The following is a 14,684-nucleotide window of genomic DNA, read 5'->3' as shown; positions in this document are numbered from 1 at the left end:
ACCAACCTTACAAGAGATACTAAAGGGAGTCCTTTGAACAGAGAACCAAAATTAGCAAATAACAGCCAACCATTAATACACAAGATGACATACCCAGAAACCATAGCTATGGACATATCCAAAGTAAAATAAGCTTACAAGATTGTAAACAGGAAATCAGAGACATCAATTGGCAATGAGGACAACTACAAACCAAAAAGAGGGAAAATACTGTGTAGTTACAGAACTTCTAAATGGTGAGGAGGTCAAGAGAGTTGCAAGATAGAATGGACTGTTCTAATCTCAGGGAGAAAATTATAAATCACAGGGTATCCTCAAAGAAAAATTATAAACCTTCACATGACAATAAAAAAAGAAGACAAATACAAATATTCAGCAAATACTAAAACAACAGCAACAAAGGAAATGATAACACGATTCATAAACATAATGAACTCAGCACAGAAAATAAGATGGAACAAAGAAACTAGGGACACCATGAAAAAAACACATAACAAAATGACAGCAACCAATTCATACTTGTCACTAATTACACTGAATGTCAATGGATTAAATGTCAAGAGACGGAGAGTTGCAGACTGGATAAGAAAACATACTCTATCAATATACTGTCTACAAGAGACACACCTTGGAGAAAAAGATAAAAACAGACTAAAAATCAAAGGCTGGAAAAAATATATTAAGCAAATGGCAACCATAAGAGCAGAAGTGGTAATATTAATTTGTGATAAAATTGACTTTAAGATAAAAACCACCATAAGAGACAAGGAAGGACATTATTATATAATGATTAAATGATCAACTGAACAAGAGGATATATCCATAGTAAATATCTATGTACCCAATGAAAGAGCCGCAAAATACATCATAAATCAGACTTTAACAGAATTGAAAAGATAAATAGATGACTCCACAGTCACAGAAGAAGACTAATAAACTACTTTTAATCTAAGATAGAACAACTGGAAAGAAACTCAAGACACAGAAGAACTAAACAATACAATTCACCACCTTGACGTTATAGGCATCTACAGAGCACTTCATCCAACAACAGAACATTATACATTCTTTTCCAGTGCACATGAAACATTCTCCATGATAGACCATATGTTAGGCCGTAAAGTAAGCCTTAAAAAAATTAAAAACATTGAAATACTTCAAAGCATCTTCTCAGATCACAATGCTATCCTATTAGAAATCAACAATTGGAAGATCAACAGAAAAAGAGTAAATACATGGAAACTGAACAACACCCTCCTTAAGAAAGACTGAGTAAGAGAAGAAATAAAAAGTGAAATTCAAAAACTCCTTGAATCAAACAAGAATGAAAACACAACATACCAAAACTTCTGGGACACAGTAAAAGCAGTGATCAGAGGCAATTTATAGCAATAAATGCACATCAAGAAAGAAGAAAGAGCCAAAATCAACACTTTAAACCAACATCTCCAACAATTAGAAAAAGAACAGTAAGAAAAGCCTACAGTCATCAGAAGAAAGGAAATAATAAAGATTTGAGCAGAAATCAATGAAACAGAAAACAGAAGGGCAACAGAAAAAAATCACAAGACCAGAAGTTGGTTTTTTGAAAAGATCAATAAAAATGACAAACCACAGACAAATTTAATAAAGGAAAAGAGGGAGAGAATACAAATAACACGAATAAGAAATGAAATGGGTGACATCACAATAGAACCAACTTAACTAAAAAGGATATCAGGATACTATGAAGAACTGTACTACAACAAATTTGAAAATCTGGAAGAAATGGACAGATTCCTAGAAACACACCACTTATCTACACTAACACAGACTGATGTGGAAAAGTTGAACAGGTCCATAACAAATGAAGAAATTGATCAGGTCATCAAAAAATTACGAACTAAAAAAAGTCCTGGCCCAGACAGTTTCACTGGAGAATTCTACCAAACATTCAGAGAAGAACTGACACCAATCCAAAACATAGAAAAGGGTGGAATCCTCCCAAACTCATTTTATGAAGCAAGCATAACCTTGATACCAAAAGTAGAGTGGTCTTCAATGAGACCAGCAATCTTGAAGAAAAAACTGAACTAGATCTCAAAAATACATTTAAAAACTCATGAGTGGGGGTAAGCTAGTACAAGGGATACATTTGGTTGTACCACCTGAACAACCTCTGTTAGCTGAAATGTGAGGCTGTCACCACTCTTTTATAAATAATCTCCAATTCTTAAAAACAACTACAGAAGGTACAATAACCAACATGAATGTACAACAGATATAAGAGCAGCCTCATCCTTAATCTACTGTGTTGGAAGACAACGAGTACTTTACTATAGCTCTATGATCTGCTAGCCTAAAAACAACAAAAAATCCCTGAAGGATTTGATGCAAGGTGCCAGATTTCATATTAAGCCGTATGTGATTTTTAAACATCTCCTCCTCCTACAAGAATATAAGCTTACAATATTTGGTGTCTGTGCTCGTCTTACTCACCACTGTGCTCCTCTCCACCCCCAACAGTGCCTGGCACAATGTAGGTTCTATTTAAGTATTTTTTAAACTGACTAAATGAACAAATGACTTTCTTGTTAGGGGATCCATCATGTATCTTGTTCCTTCCTTCTAAGTAAACTTCCTTAGGCCCAACATGATCTCCCTATGATCGCCCAGAACCCTAATTTTGTGTCCTTATCCTCCAACCTAAAATCTTTTCTCTTGAAATACACTTACCTGAAACTGAATCTGATATGTGCTTTAGAAACTGTCCTGCCTCTCGCTATGCTCCCCACACGGAGGCATCACTACAATGGCTTTTTTAATCTGCTTATTCCCAGGGGGACGCAATGTACTCAGAGACTGGTCATAGTATCAGTGCTTTTGGGGGTCTGCAAGAATGCTGTGTGTCCACAGGCCAATGTCTGGACATAGCATCGAGCACAGCACTGACACAACTAGGTGGGTCACCAATCCTTACTGTTAAAGTGACAGGAGAGAAAAGAAAGGAGAATGTGAGGTTTAGTAGACTAAGGTGGTGGTAGGGAGGGACTTGACCTTTCTATTCCACTAGAGCAACACTGGGTCATTGGCCAAAAAACGGGGAATTATTCAGCAACTCTTGCAGACTTTTTATTTTGCAGCAAATAAGTAAATAATAAATATAATGGTCAGTCTATAATCAAGCATGAATGAACACAATGGGAATCACATGATCTATTTCACACACAAAAAATCAGTCTCAGAAGCAGTCACAGGAAGAAAGCCAGAACCACCTACATAAAAATAGGATAAAAACTTGCCTTTTACTGTCATTTTGAAACAAACGTAATTGTTGGAGAAAGGGTACTTCTCTGATTTTTGTGAGATGCTTTTTAAAAGTTATGGAAATTTGTAAGAAACAAAAAAACAACACAGCAGCAACAACAGAAGCAAGAGAAAACACCCATATACTATACCTTTCCTTCAGCAAGTTGTGTGTCTCACAATCTCTGGATCATTCTCCCTCTCTCTGTTCTTTTTTTTCTCCATGCAAAGTTACCTAAGAGTTGATTTTTCACATGGCTTTGCAGCAAGTTTAATTTTTAATGAACCAGTTCTTGCTAAGTTTCCCTTAGCATAAACTCAATCCCAATTTATAAACTACATTTGGCTAACAGAAATGTATGGGGATTTCATTCTAATAGCATACTTAGAGGGGAGAGCTGGAGCAGTCTCACTGACATATTGCTGGCAAGCTGCTCAACTGTGACTCATGACGACACCGACATCCTACAAATGTGGACTCAGATCTCAGAATGCTAACGCAACATGATCTACGTAGTCAAAACATACGAACTCCACCCGACTTTGTATCAATGCCAATAAACTTAGCAATCATACAACAAAAACACATAGACAGAAAAGAGCTTTCTCTGCTTTTTATAAAATTGAAGCAATATTCAAAGAAATAAAATGTAACACCATAGACATATGGTGGGTTAATGGCAAAGCTTTCAAGAAATACATCCCAGGTTTGAATCTTTATGGCCAAAAACTATCTCATTACTCCCCAGTGTGACCAAGTGGGAGAAATATGGATCACTGTTTACAAGGCGAAAGCAAGGGGATGGCTCAACCTATGCACATCACTAGCCCTACAGACACGCTTGTGAAGGGGCTAGTTAACAGAAACTTCTTCACATATGACAAGTGTTTGTCTCCTTACCTTTATTCTGCAGGATCCTTTTTCACCTCTGTAAGAAAGGTTTAACAGCAGCTTGGCATATCCAACTCACTTTATCCACACAAAGGAAGATGAGTGATAATGCAATAGTGGATTAGAATGCAACGATGCTGTACATTAAACTTTGAAATGGAGTAGGTGGTGTGGGATTCTGGAGGCATCCATTTTGTATTTATAAGCACATTTAAGTAAAATTAACATGTAAATAATTAGCAATCCCTTGAGCTCACAGTACAATGATATAATAGGGAAAAAAAATTACCCGAAAACTTAAAAACTGCTAAAAATCCACCAAAGAGATAATCCATGCAGTGAACACTTTGAGTTGACTTTCTTAATACGTGGCTGCTGGCTAATCTTAGTTGATAATAGCAAATACAAAAAAAAATCCTTTAGCAACAAGAGGAAGTCTTTTTGAGGCCCCAGGCAAAGCCTTCAGCCAATGGGCTGTTCTCTTTGTCCTTTCAAATTCTACATTGACTAATAGTGAATAATATCTCACCTGGGACTTCTGGAGAGAATCTTGCAGAGTGTCGAGACACAAAAAGTTTCAATTCTTGGTCCAAGTTGCATTCAATCAAGTTTGTGTCCCATGATCGGATTCCTAGGGAAGGAAAGCAAGACAGTTGACAAGCTTCCAGCTAGTCATTCCAGAGTGGTTTGGAAAACATCACTAACATTTCTCAGACTTGAGGGGAGGATGTGGAAACTCCTTTGCTGAAGAGCTCAGTGGCTGGCACGGATGCCACAAAATGGGAGGGCCAGAAAGGGCTCTCTACCAGGCCACAGGGGAGAGAGACCTAGTAGTATGGACTGAACTTCTGCCCCTCATAAAATGTAAATGCAGCTTTTCTGGGAGAGCAAAAGAAAACAGTTATTAGGAAAATGACAGACTCTGCTCCAGGGAGGAAGTAGAAAGGGCAGGATGGTCTATCTGTTTGTGAGCAGCCTAAGAGGCCACCAGAGTATCTCCAGCTTTCCCATGGCCCACTTGTAAGTGGTGAAAAAATGTAAAATGGGAGTAGATAAGATATGGGGAATGGCATTGAAGTCCTTTGTTTCATTCCTGTACCGTGCAGATGTATTTTAGTGCACATACAATTCCTTCTTTTTGCCTATCCCCTTTTTTAACCTTGGTTTCTAAATCCCTAGGTATGAATCCAAAATTTGTGTGATCTTTGATTAGAAGGCTAGACCTCAGTCTTCAAGACTTGGCCTGCCCATCCTCCCAAGCACTTATTTTACCTAACTTGGCCGGCAGCTCTTTCATTCACAATTGTTAGTTGTATTGAGTTTTCTTATCCAGAGGCCAAGAATTGTGACAATTTTTTGTACTTTATAAAACTTCTTTGGAGTTGGAGGCCATGAACTGTCCATTTACACAAAAGTTCAGGGTTCCCTTCTCAAGGCCGGAACTTGGGTGAAAAGAATGCCAGGGCAAGAATGAAGGCGGTTTCCTGAGCTGACGCTCCTTCTCCCTGGTCACTTCCTTCCTTCTCCTCTGCCCTCCTTTCCCTTGCCCTTCCAAACAGAATGGCTCAGAGGGAAACCAAAAAGGCATTAGAGATGGGAGATGTGGGGAGCAAGTAAGGAAAAACTGTGGAACCACAGAACTCGAAGGTGTGTTTATTTATATTCCAAATAGAAGTGAGTATGTAGTATCCATGATTGTACCTCAGAGCCTCCTCAATTAGCAGAAGCAAATCCCTAAGCAACAGCCTGTATTGCATACCTACTAAGAACAGGGGCTTGAACACAGGCCTTGAACATAGCAGGTATACTCTAAATAAACACTTGGTCACATAATTTTTACTGGTCACTAATCATGCATACAGACTTGGGAGTATAAAATAGCAGTGTATTATTTAAACACACCTTGATTCCTCAATGCCTATCTGTTTTTACTCTCATTTATATCTTATGCAGTCTTTCCATCTTGTAAAGAATCAAGGTCGATGAATGACCTTGATTCTCTCTCTCTATGTGTGTGTGTGTGAGAGAGAGTATATGTATTATATATATATATATATATATATATATATATATAATATATAGAGAGAATATGTATATATTTATGTATACATATATATTTAGATATAAAATAAAAATATCAGCCCCCAAAACTCAGTTCACTGCACATCTAAAATATCTTTTCAAATTACACATGAAAGACCTTTTCAATCATGAGGAATACTGTCAAACTGATGTATGTCCACTAAATAGAAGCAAAAATATCTCCTATGATAACTGGGAAGAATTCAGGTGTGGAAGAGTTAACATTCCTAAAGAGAGGCTAAATTATTCCGGAGAATGTTCTGGGTCTCCCTGGAACCATTAACAGCCTCAGTTTGCATTTGCACTAATGGAGTATTTAAATTTTAACAAGAAAGGCATGTTGAGGTTTGTGGATCTTTTTAGTCTAGAAATGATAAATGGGCTCTTTTTGTTTCATGGAAAGCTTGACAGGTTGAGAGGTCTGAATTCATTAGAATATTTTACCTCAATGTATACACTGTATACTCAGCTAGTGTGAAAAATCATTGACTTTCTGTCTGAGCTGCTTAATTGGTATTGTTGACTGAATTCTCTGTGCTCTAGGTCTAAGCTCTACTCTGTCTTCTGGCTTGTCAAGTTGGGTCAATAAGTTAATAATGAAACATATGTATTTAAATTAAATTCATACAATTCTCTGCCTTTGTTCCAAGTAACGTCCAAATTGCTACATTTATTTGACTGAATTCATCAGGGGTTATAGGTAGACTTGCTTTACATTGTGGTTTGCCATTTTTTCCTTGGCTTCAATTAACTTGTCAGAACACATGTAATTAAATATTTGCTTTATATTTTCTAAACAGCTGGCTTTATGATTTATAATTTAGCAATGGAGAAAGTGCTAAACAACAGAAAAAAACATTCAGTAAGTTTTAAATTTTACTAGTAAACAGCTGATAAAAAATAGTATTTCTCATTTTTATACTCCCAATGAAACAAAGAATTCAGCTTGGGTTCTCTTTTTAGGTGAACAATTTCCAGCCAAATTATTTCTTAACAATGCATACTCACTACTACCACTTATAAAATAAAGGTTACAATGGGTTCACTACTTACTTTACTTGGATAGAGAAATTTTGGAACCAGGCCACTTTCTACACCAATATTCGAAATAAAATACTTTGTACTCGCATGGTGCTTTCAACTAGATAATATTATTAAAGGGAAGTAGTATTTTGCAATGAAAGTTCATATTGCATTTAAGAGGTTTCCCTATCTCCCCTTTGTGACTAAGATGTTAATAGGAGACCCTCTGAAGCTCATAGGATGGGAAAACATCTCATGGCTCTTCCAGACTCTCTTTTTTCATGGATGATGGGGATACTGGGTGTTGGGAAAGAGATGCTGATGAGGCCTTACAGAAAAGCAAGTCATCATGGTCTCTGATGGAGAGTAGAAAAACCAGAAAAATCTCTGACCTTCCTCCTCCAACTATACTCCCAGTGCACCTCAGGTCGGGCTCTTTCCTGAGCCTTGGCTTCTGCGGGGCTCTATGAAGACTGTGCCCCTTCCTGGTTTACCCATGTGGCGGCAGAACTATAATCCACTGGAAGAGATGAACCCTCACTGTTGTATGTCTGGGCTCACAGGGCATCTCTCAGTTCTGGGAAGGCATGCTAAGACTCATAGCCTTTGAAATCAGTCATCCAGCCTTGGACATGGGAGCCCTGACTATGTGTCAGTATGCTTTGGAGCCTATTATTGCTTGGCCACATTGGCCACAGAGTAACAAAGAACTTTCCTTCTCAGTTCTCTAATCTCAGGTAGTAACACTCCACAAAGGGGAGACTAATCTTCATATGAAGTTTACAGATGGACAAAGGAGAAAAGACAAGATTGTGTGTAGGAGGACGGGGGTGGGTCAGCATAGGACAAGTCAAAGAAAACAAATGAGAGACCAGATAGTCTGCAGTATACAGACTCTCTCTCCAAGTTTACTAATCATGCAAGCATTATACATTATTGTTTAAGGAAACCTACATTAAAAAAAAAAAAAAAGTACCTCTCATTTAAATAGCTAATATCTATATTACCAAAAGAGGCAGTAGATTTCAGAAAGCAGAATGAAATGGCCATGCATTACAGGTTGAAATGGTACATGGGCTCTATTTGACAGCTTTCTTATCTTTAGACCAGTTGATTTTCCCCTATGGGCTTCAGGTGCTCTCTCGGAGAAATCGTTTTTTAAAGTATTTTTGCAAATGCTTAAATCATAAAGCTCCAATTATAAGATTCTACTGTAAAATTATTGCTAAAAAACCTACTTAAAATCAAATTAGAATCATAAACTAAAGAAACTGGATTAAAACAAAAGACATGCTAAATTCTGGCAGGCTTTATTTTTCAGAGAAAGTACTTTCTACTCTTTCCCTTGACCCAGGCTGGTGATCATCAATCCAATTTCTGTTTTCTTTTTTTTCAGCCAACAACTTGATGTTCATAATATCCGTGTTACATGTAATGCAGACAACATCTTAAATGCAGAGATCAAAGCACTGAAAATAAATAATTTAGGTCTTGGGTAACATCTCACAACAGAAACAAACAAAATACATGATTTACAATAATTATTTTATTGGTATAAAAGTTAGAACGTATTGAAAAAGTAAGCCCTTAGAGAAGATTAACCATGAATCACCAACATAATGATCTTAAATTTTGGAACTGACTTCTATTTCAATACTGATTGCAAAACCCTTAGTAGATAATACCAATTAAGCTGTGCAAGCAAAAATTCATCTGCCTCTTGACTTTGACAAGTAGAAAGATGAATATCACAAATGTAATACTCTCCAACATTTTACTTAACTTCCACAATGTATGTTTTTTTTTCCTGTTAAAACAAAATGGTAAAAAAAAAAAAAAACCAAAAAACTAAATGCCAAATCTTTTCTGAGTTCTTAATTGTATTACCATTTCAGACAGAAGACATTCAATAAAGGAAGGATCTGGGTTACAATGTAATCAGCTAAACTTACACCTAACAATCCAGGGCAATAGATGTTACACATGTCAATCTTTATGTATAAAACTTGCTGATTCTCAATGTTCAGTGGTGGAAATGTTACATTCTTTAATTTGTTGTTGTTGTTATGTGCCGGTTGAGTCAGCCCTGACTCATAGCGACCCCTCCTTGGGTTTCCGAGGCAGTATCACTACGGAAGTAGGATTGCCCAACCTTCCTTCCGAGGAGTGGCTGATGGGTTTGAACCGCCAGCCATCTGGTGAGCAGTCAAGTGCCTTAGCCACTATGCTACCAGAGCTCCCACATTCTTCAATAGTAATTGAAAACACCAAACTGATACTTAATATTTCTTAGTGTTTTTTAAGTTTGTTTGAAAAAATAAAATGAAAACTCCTTTAAGAGGGTTCTAGAATTTGGTTTGCAAGCATGGATGAATGTAGTCTATGTGTAAAAATAGATCAGAGGCTAAGAGGCAAATGCTAAAAATGAGGAAAGCCATTAGGTCCACGATGTGGGGGGCTAATTAGGGAGGGGACTGGGGAGCACGGAGTTGATGGTAGACAATGGTTTGGCATAAGGTCTTACACAACTAAATAAAGGCCTTACACAAGTAAACAAAGCCAGGCCAGTCCAAAGAAAAACCACTGTTGCAAACTCTGGAGAAGATATGGCTAAACTACACATTATGCTTTCTGAATATAGCTGAAAAAATTAGAGTGATCTCTTTTCCTTGGTTTCAAGAAGCATTTACTAAATATCCACACTGGGATATTTCAGGCCTGTTGGTTTACTAAGCCTTACCACCATCTCCCTACAGATTTATGGCTTATTCTCTAGGTCTTCCCAGAGAGCCCTTAATAATCAGATGGCAAGAATCCAAGTTGCAAGGGTCTCTGAACCCACAGAGCCTCAGTTAGAAGGGTGGGGAAAGAGGAAGAAAGAGTAACAGATGATGAACTGCTTTCCCAGCCTGCAACCCACACTTGGAGCCAAACTCCCTGGAGCAGATCCATCTTGCTTCACACAACACTACTCAGTGTCACCAGCAACAACAGCAGCGCCATCAGAGTGACCTCTGGAGGAGGCCCAGCTGGGACCTGAAGGCTGAGGCATGAGGCAGCATGTTACCCATAGGGGAACACAGTCAACCTGCCCTGTTGCTAAGTCATCTCAGACCATCTGAAAAGCTACTGGAGCAGTATTTTCACTGAGTATTGGAAGACACTGTAGTGTGAGCTGCAGCCAAGACCCCAGGACCCAGGGGAGCAATCTTCAGAGGAAAGGTAGCATCTGTTACTGTAAGGAAATGGCTCCGTTCACTCACTTGGTTGATTCTTAATGGGATCAATAAAGCAATTTCAGAGTTCCATGCAAAACCTGAGCAAATTAGAGAATTAAAAATCAGGAAGGCATGGAAAGGGAACCTGAGGATGGGCTTCTGAGATCCCAGTAATGTCTCTTTCTTGATCTGGATAATACAAGTGTGTTCATTTCGTGAAAATTCATTGAGCTGCTCATCATGATATATGCCCTTTCCTCTATATAAAATACTTTATTTTTTTTTTAATTAAAAAGAATTAGGAAGGCAGATTTGAATTTTATCACTCAGTGCTAGTAGTGAAAATATACAAATAAAAAGACAGGGAGCATTTTGCAGCAGTACTTTGGATGCATCCATTTTATCCTCCAACTGAAGCAGCTTGAATAAACCCCATAAGGAATCCCGCTCTGATCAGCCAGTAACAAAGCAGGAAGATAATTATGGTCCAAAGGTGACTGCTAAACCACCTCCCTGCGTGGGGCACTGCCCACAAGTGGATAACTGTACAAAGGCAAGCTCTGAAAATGCTGTATTTAAAATCTGACGTTAGCCTGTCCTGCACTAGCGTCAGGGACAGGGCCAGAAAACAAGAGATGCTGCGGTACTGGTCCTTCTGTCATCTGTGAGTAGTGTGACCTTGAGCTAGTCCCCTATCCTTCCTGCCTCTCTGGGTGCTCATTTCTAAACGAGGGTGATGTTCCTCTCCTGGCATCACATCAAGTGGTTAAGATTTCATAGATAGGGAAGTATCCTCTAATGTATTACTGCTTTCCACCAATACTGCTAACAAATGGTTTTTTTTTCAAAAATCCAAAGTCATTCATTCCTACAGTAACCACACCCGAAGTCAGTATGTGAAAATTTTTCAAGGAGGAAAATGAGCAAAAAAACCAAATTAGAACAGTTCTGAGTAAAGGCCTGTAGTTTGAAAATGAAGGGCTGCTGAGATACTCAAATAAAGCACTTCACTATAGAAATCTCTCTTATTCTTGAATTTTTTTTCGAATAAAATACGACTGCTTTCTGCCTTTTTTTCTTTTTTTAGCTGAAAAGGAAAATCAGTGCTTTAAAGTTAAACAAAAGAACCAGGTCTGCAACTCCAGTCCCCACCCTGCAGCCTTTTGTTCTGGGGACAAGTGGTTGTTTCCAAATGCAGAGGCAGATGACAAGCGTTTATTTTTCATCTAAAACAAGCATTTTCTTTCCTCTTTTATTATTGGGGGTGGGAAGCGCGGGGAACGAGGGCTGCAAGAACGCCCTTTGTCCGCCTCAGGCTGCCGTAGAGACCGCAGTGCGGACTGCACCACGCCCACCAGCCGGTGTCTCCGGGCAGAAACGTTTCAACACCACCCCAGGAGAATAGAGCGCGGGCTGGGGCTGCGGAGGGACCTGCAGACCTCGACCAGGGGCGAGGGAAGGTCCAGGACAGAGATGGGCGCGCCAAGGGTGAAGGGGAAGGCAGAAACGAGATCTGCCCACTCGGGGGCCAGAAGCGCAACAAAGCCAGCCAGAGGGAGAGGTGGGGGCGCACAGTCCCCACAGAGCCTAAAGCCCTGGTGAAGCGCCGGCCGCGGCGGCCGCGCCCGAAGGGGGGGCCGCAATGTTGGGGGCAGGTGCGGCGGGCCGGTGAGGGCACTGCGGCAGTCTGGGTGGGGCTGGGGAACGGGTTACTCTGCGCGCCCAAGACTGTGCCCGCTAGACCCCCACGGCCCCGCCCAGGACTCCCAGGGAACCGCTATTCGGCCTCTGCAGAGCTCGCTCCTGGTGCGCGCCTCGGGCGACGAGCCGGCGCTACCCGCCGACTCCCTCCCCCCCAGCCGTCTCTCTCGAGGCTGGGACTTTTAAAAGAAGCCCCACCCCGCAACTTGGGGGTCCCATTGTCCTTTCTGAAAGCTGCAACCAAGGCCCCAAGGGCTGTTAGCAGGGCGGGCTCCTTCTGGGAACCCAGCGCAGGCAGTTCTCCATCCTTGCGTCCGGGGGGGGGGGGCGGGGGCGGGCGTGGCTCTGGCTCTAGCCTAGTCATTCCCAGGAAAGAATGGATCTGGCGGGTTTTAAGCCAGAAAAGGCATCTGCCGGGGGCTAAGGTGGCCGTGGGTGAGGATGATTCCCACGCGGACTTTGGCACATGGTGGTTTAGCTCGAGGTCGGCCTGCAAGGGGTCCCCAGCCATCTGCAGGGCGAGTGGGGGACTGGAAGAGAGCGGTTGCATCAGGTTCTCCCCCACTCCTTCTCTGCCCCTTGCTATTGCAGCTTTATTGTGGCCTTTGCTCCTTTTACACCTGCTTTTCACTGAGCGGGAGAGGCGGTGGCCAACACTGTGACAGGTCCCTCAAGGATATAAGAGATTCCCTTTTTCAGGGTCTCAAATATAAAAATTAGGATTATTTACCAAAAGTAGCCCAGAAAAGAATCTGAACAGAGAGTGCAGGAGGTGACAGGGAAGGGCGGAGGTGCAGAGCACGTCGAGGGAGGAGAGTGGTCTTTGCGCCCTGGGTGGGGTCGCGTTTGTGCGTCTCCCTGCGCTCATCCCTTGGGGATTCGGGGACGCTTACCAAGCTCGATGTTGCCGATGGCGCGCCGCAGGTGTTCCTCGGTCACGATCTCGCCGACGACCACCAGCAGGTAGAACTTGCTGTCGAGGAAGCGGTGTGACAGGCTGGGTGAGGTGGTCGCCGCCGGGTTGGCGATGCTGCCGGATGGCTCGGGCTCGGCGGCTTCCACCACCAGGGTCGCCATCCTGCCGGCCCGCTATGCCTCGGCGATGTGTCCTGCTCCGGCGGTTCTTCTCCTCTGCCGCAGGAGAAAGGATTATCTCCGAAGGTGCTGCCTCTGCTCCGCCCCCTGCGTCCCCCTCCTTATGGCGCTGCGCGCCGCCTCCCCCTCCGCCCTCTCCTAGCTCCGCGCAGAGCGCGGCGGAGAGGAGCCTGGAGTGAGAAAGGGCGGGGAGGCGGCGCCGCTTTTATATGCAGACTAGTGAGGGAGCCCGGGAGGAGGAGGAAGAGGAGGAGGAAAGGACCACCCGGCACATCCTCACGCGGTGGCTGCCTCGGCTCTTCCAGCGTTGGCCCCGGGCTGATGTCATCTGCAGCAAATCATCTCGCCCGCGGCCCGGAAGCTGGAGGGACGAGGTGTGCGGACAATGGTCTGGGCAGGGCCGCAAGTCCGGGACAGGGGGACCTAAACGGCTTCCACTGCAACAGGCAGGGGGTAAACACTTCAGTCCACACACGCACACCCACTGCCGGCTTCAAACCCCCACCCCGCTTGTGCAGCAGACTAGGATGGGTTTCAGTTTTCGAAAAGGGGTGTTTCTCTTGTCCAAGGTGCACAAGTCAGGCCCCTGTGTGTCCTGTCTGCAATGAAGCCAGGTTCTCAGGAGCCTTAGTAGCTAAGTACAGCTGATGTGGTGCTCAGGATACCCTGCCCGGGTAGATGGAACCTGTCTTGTTTTTGACCTAGTGCATTTAGGAAGACATATTTGCTAATAGCAATATTTATCACCGTTTAGCACATCAAAAGTGCAAAACCCAAACCTGCTATTGTTCAGGCTTTGGATTCTACTCAGCAAGGCCCAAGGGTGAAAAATACTGACTTAATGGTGGTCATGGGAAATGAGAGGACTACAGATGCATTATCTTAGATACAAATTTCTTTTCTTAATAACATGCTGAACCAGTAGTATCAGGCATAACAAAGGATAAAGAGAAGATACTGTCTCTACTCAGAGCATTAAAATGACTATAATGTACTTTTCAGTTCCTTGGGGAACACACAAGCAAAATTATTTTATGTGACAATGGTGTCTTTTAAAATATATGTAGCTTTGGGGATGTTTATTGCCTTTGTCTATGTTTAGAATAACTCATAATTTCTTTTTTCAAGGAAGCCCTCTGCAACTATTTCTCACAGATAGGCTGAATACAGTTTCTGTCCTAGGAGGGGGGGTTTGGGCAGACAAAATGTGCAGACCCTGGAAGCAGGAGGTTGGATGTTTAGGGAAGAGGAAGGGATGGAAATTAGAATGGTTAATATACTTTTAATATCAGGATTCTTTATTTATTTTTAATTGGATTATTGTAAGATTTCCAAAAGAACCACCATGACTTACTGGTAATACAGTCTTTGCTTTTAGCTCTTTGCTG

General features: G+C 41.8%; 1 protein-coding gene across 1 annotated transcript in view; it reads right to left on the bottom strand.

Moving 5' to 3' along the window:
• MAP1B (microtubule associated protein 1B) overlaps positions 1 to 13,278 on the bottom strand; it is a 111,401-nt gene extending 98,123 nt beyond the window's left edge. The window contains exons 1-2 of the mRNA XM_007943327.2: positions 13,095 to 13,278; positions 4,707 to 4,808 (exon numbers count right to left, since the gene is read on the bottom strand). Of these exons, the coding sequence (XP_007941518.1) occupies positions 4,707 to 4,808; positions 13,095 to 13,278 (286 nt within the window). The remainder of the gene's footprint in view (positions 1 to 4,706; positions 4,809 to 13,094) is intronic.
• Positions 13,279 to 14,684: the final 1,406 nt, after the last annotated feature.

Source organism: Orycteropus afer, unplaced genomic scaffold (assembly GCF_000298275.1).
Source record: "Orycteropus afer afer isolate SDZICR_OR568_19922 unplaced genomic scaffold, OryAfe1.0 scaffold00104, whole genome shotgun sequence".
In the NCBI taxonomy this organism is placed as follows: domain Eukaryota; kingdom Metazoa; phylum Chordata; class Mammalia; order Tubulidentata; family Orycteropodidae; genus Orycteropus; species Orycteropus afer.
The sequence above is the reverse complement of the archived record's forward strand: the minus strand, read 5'-3'. Positions and strand labels throughout refer to the sequence as shown.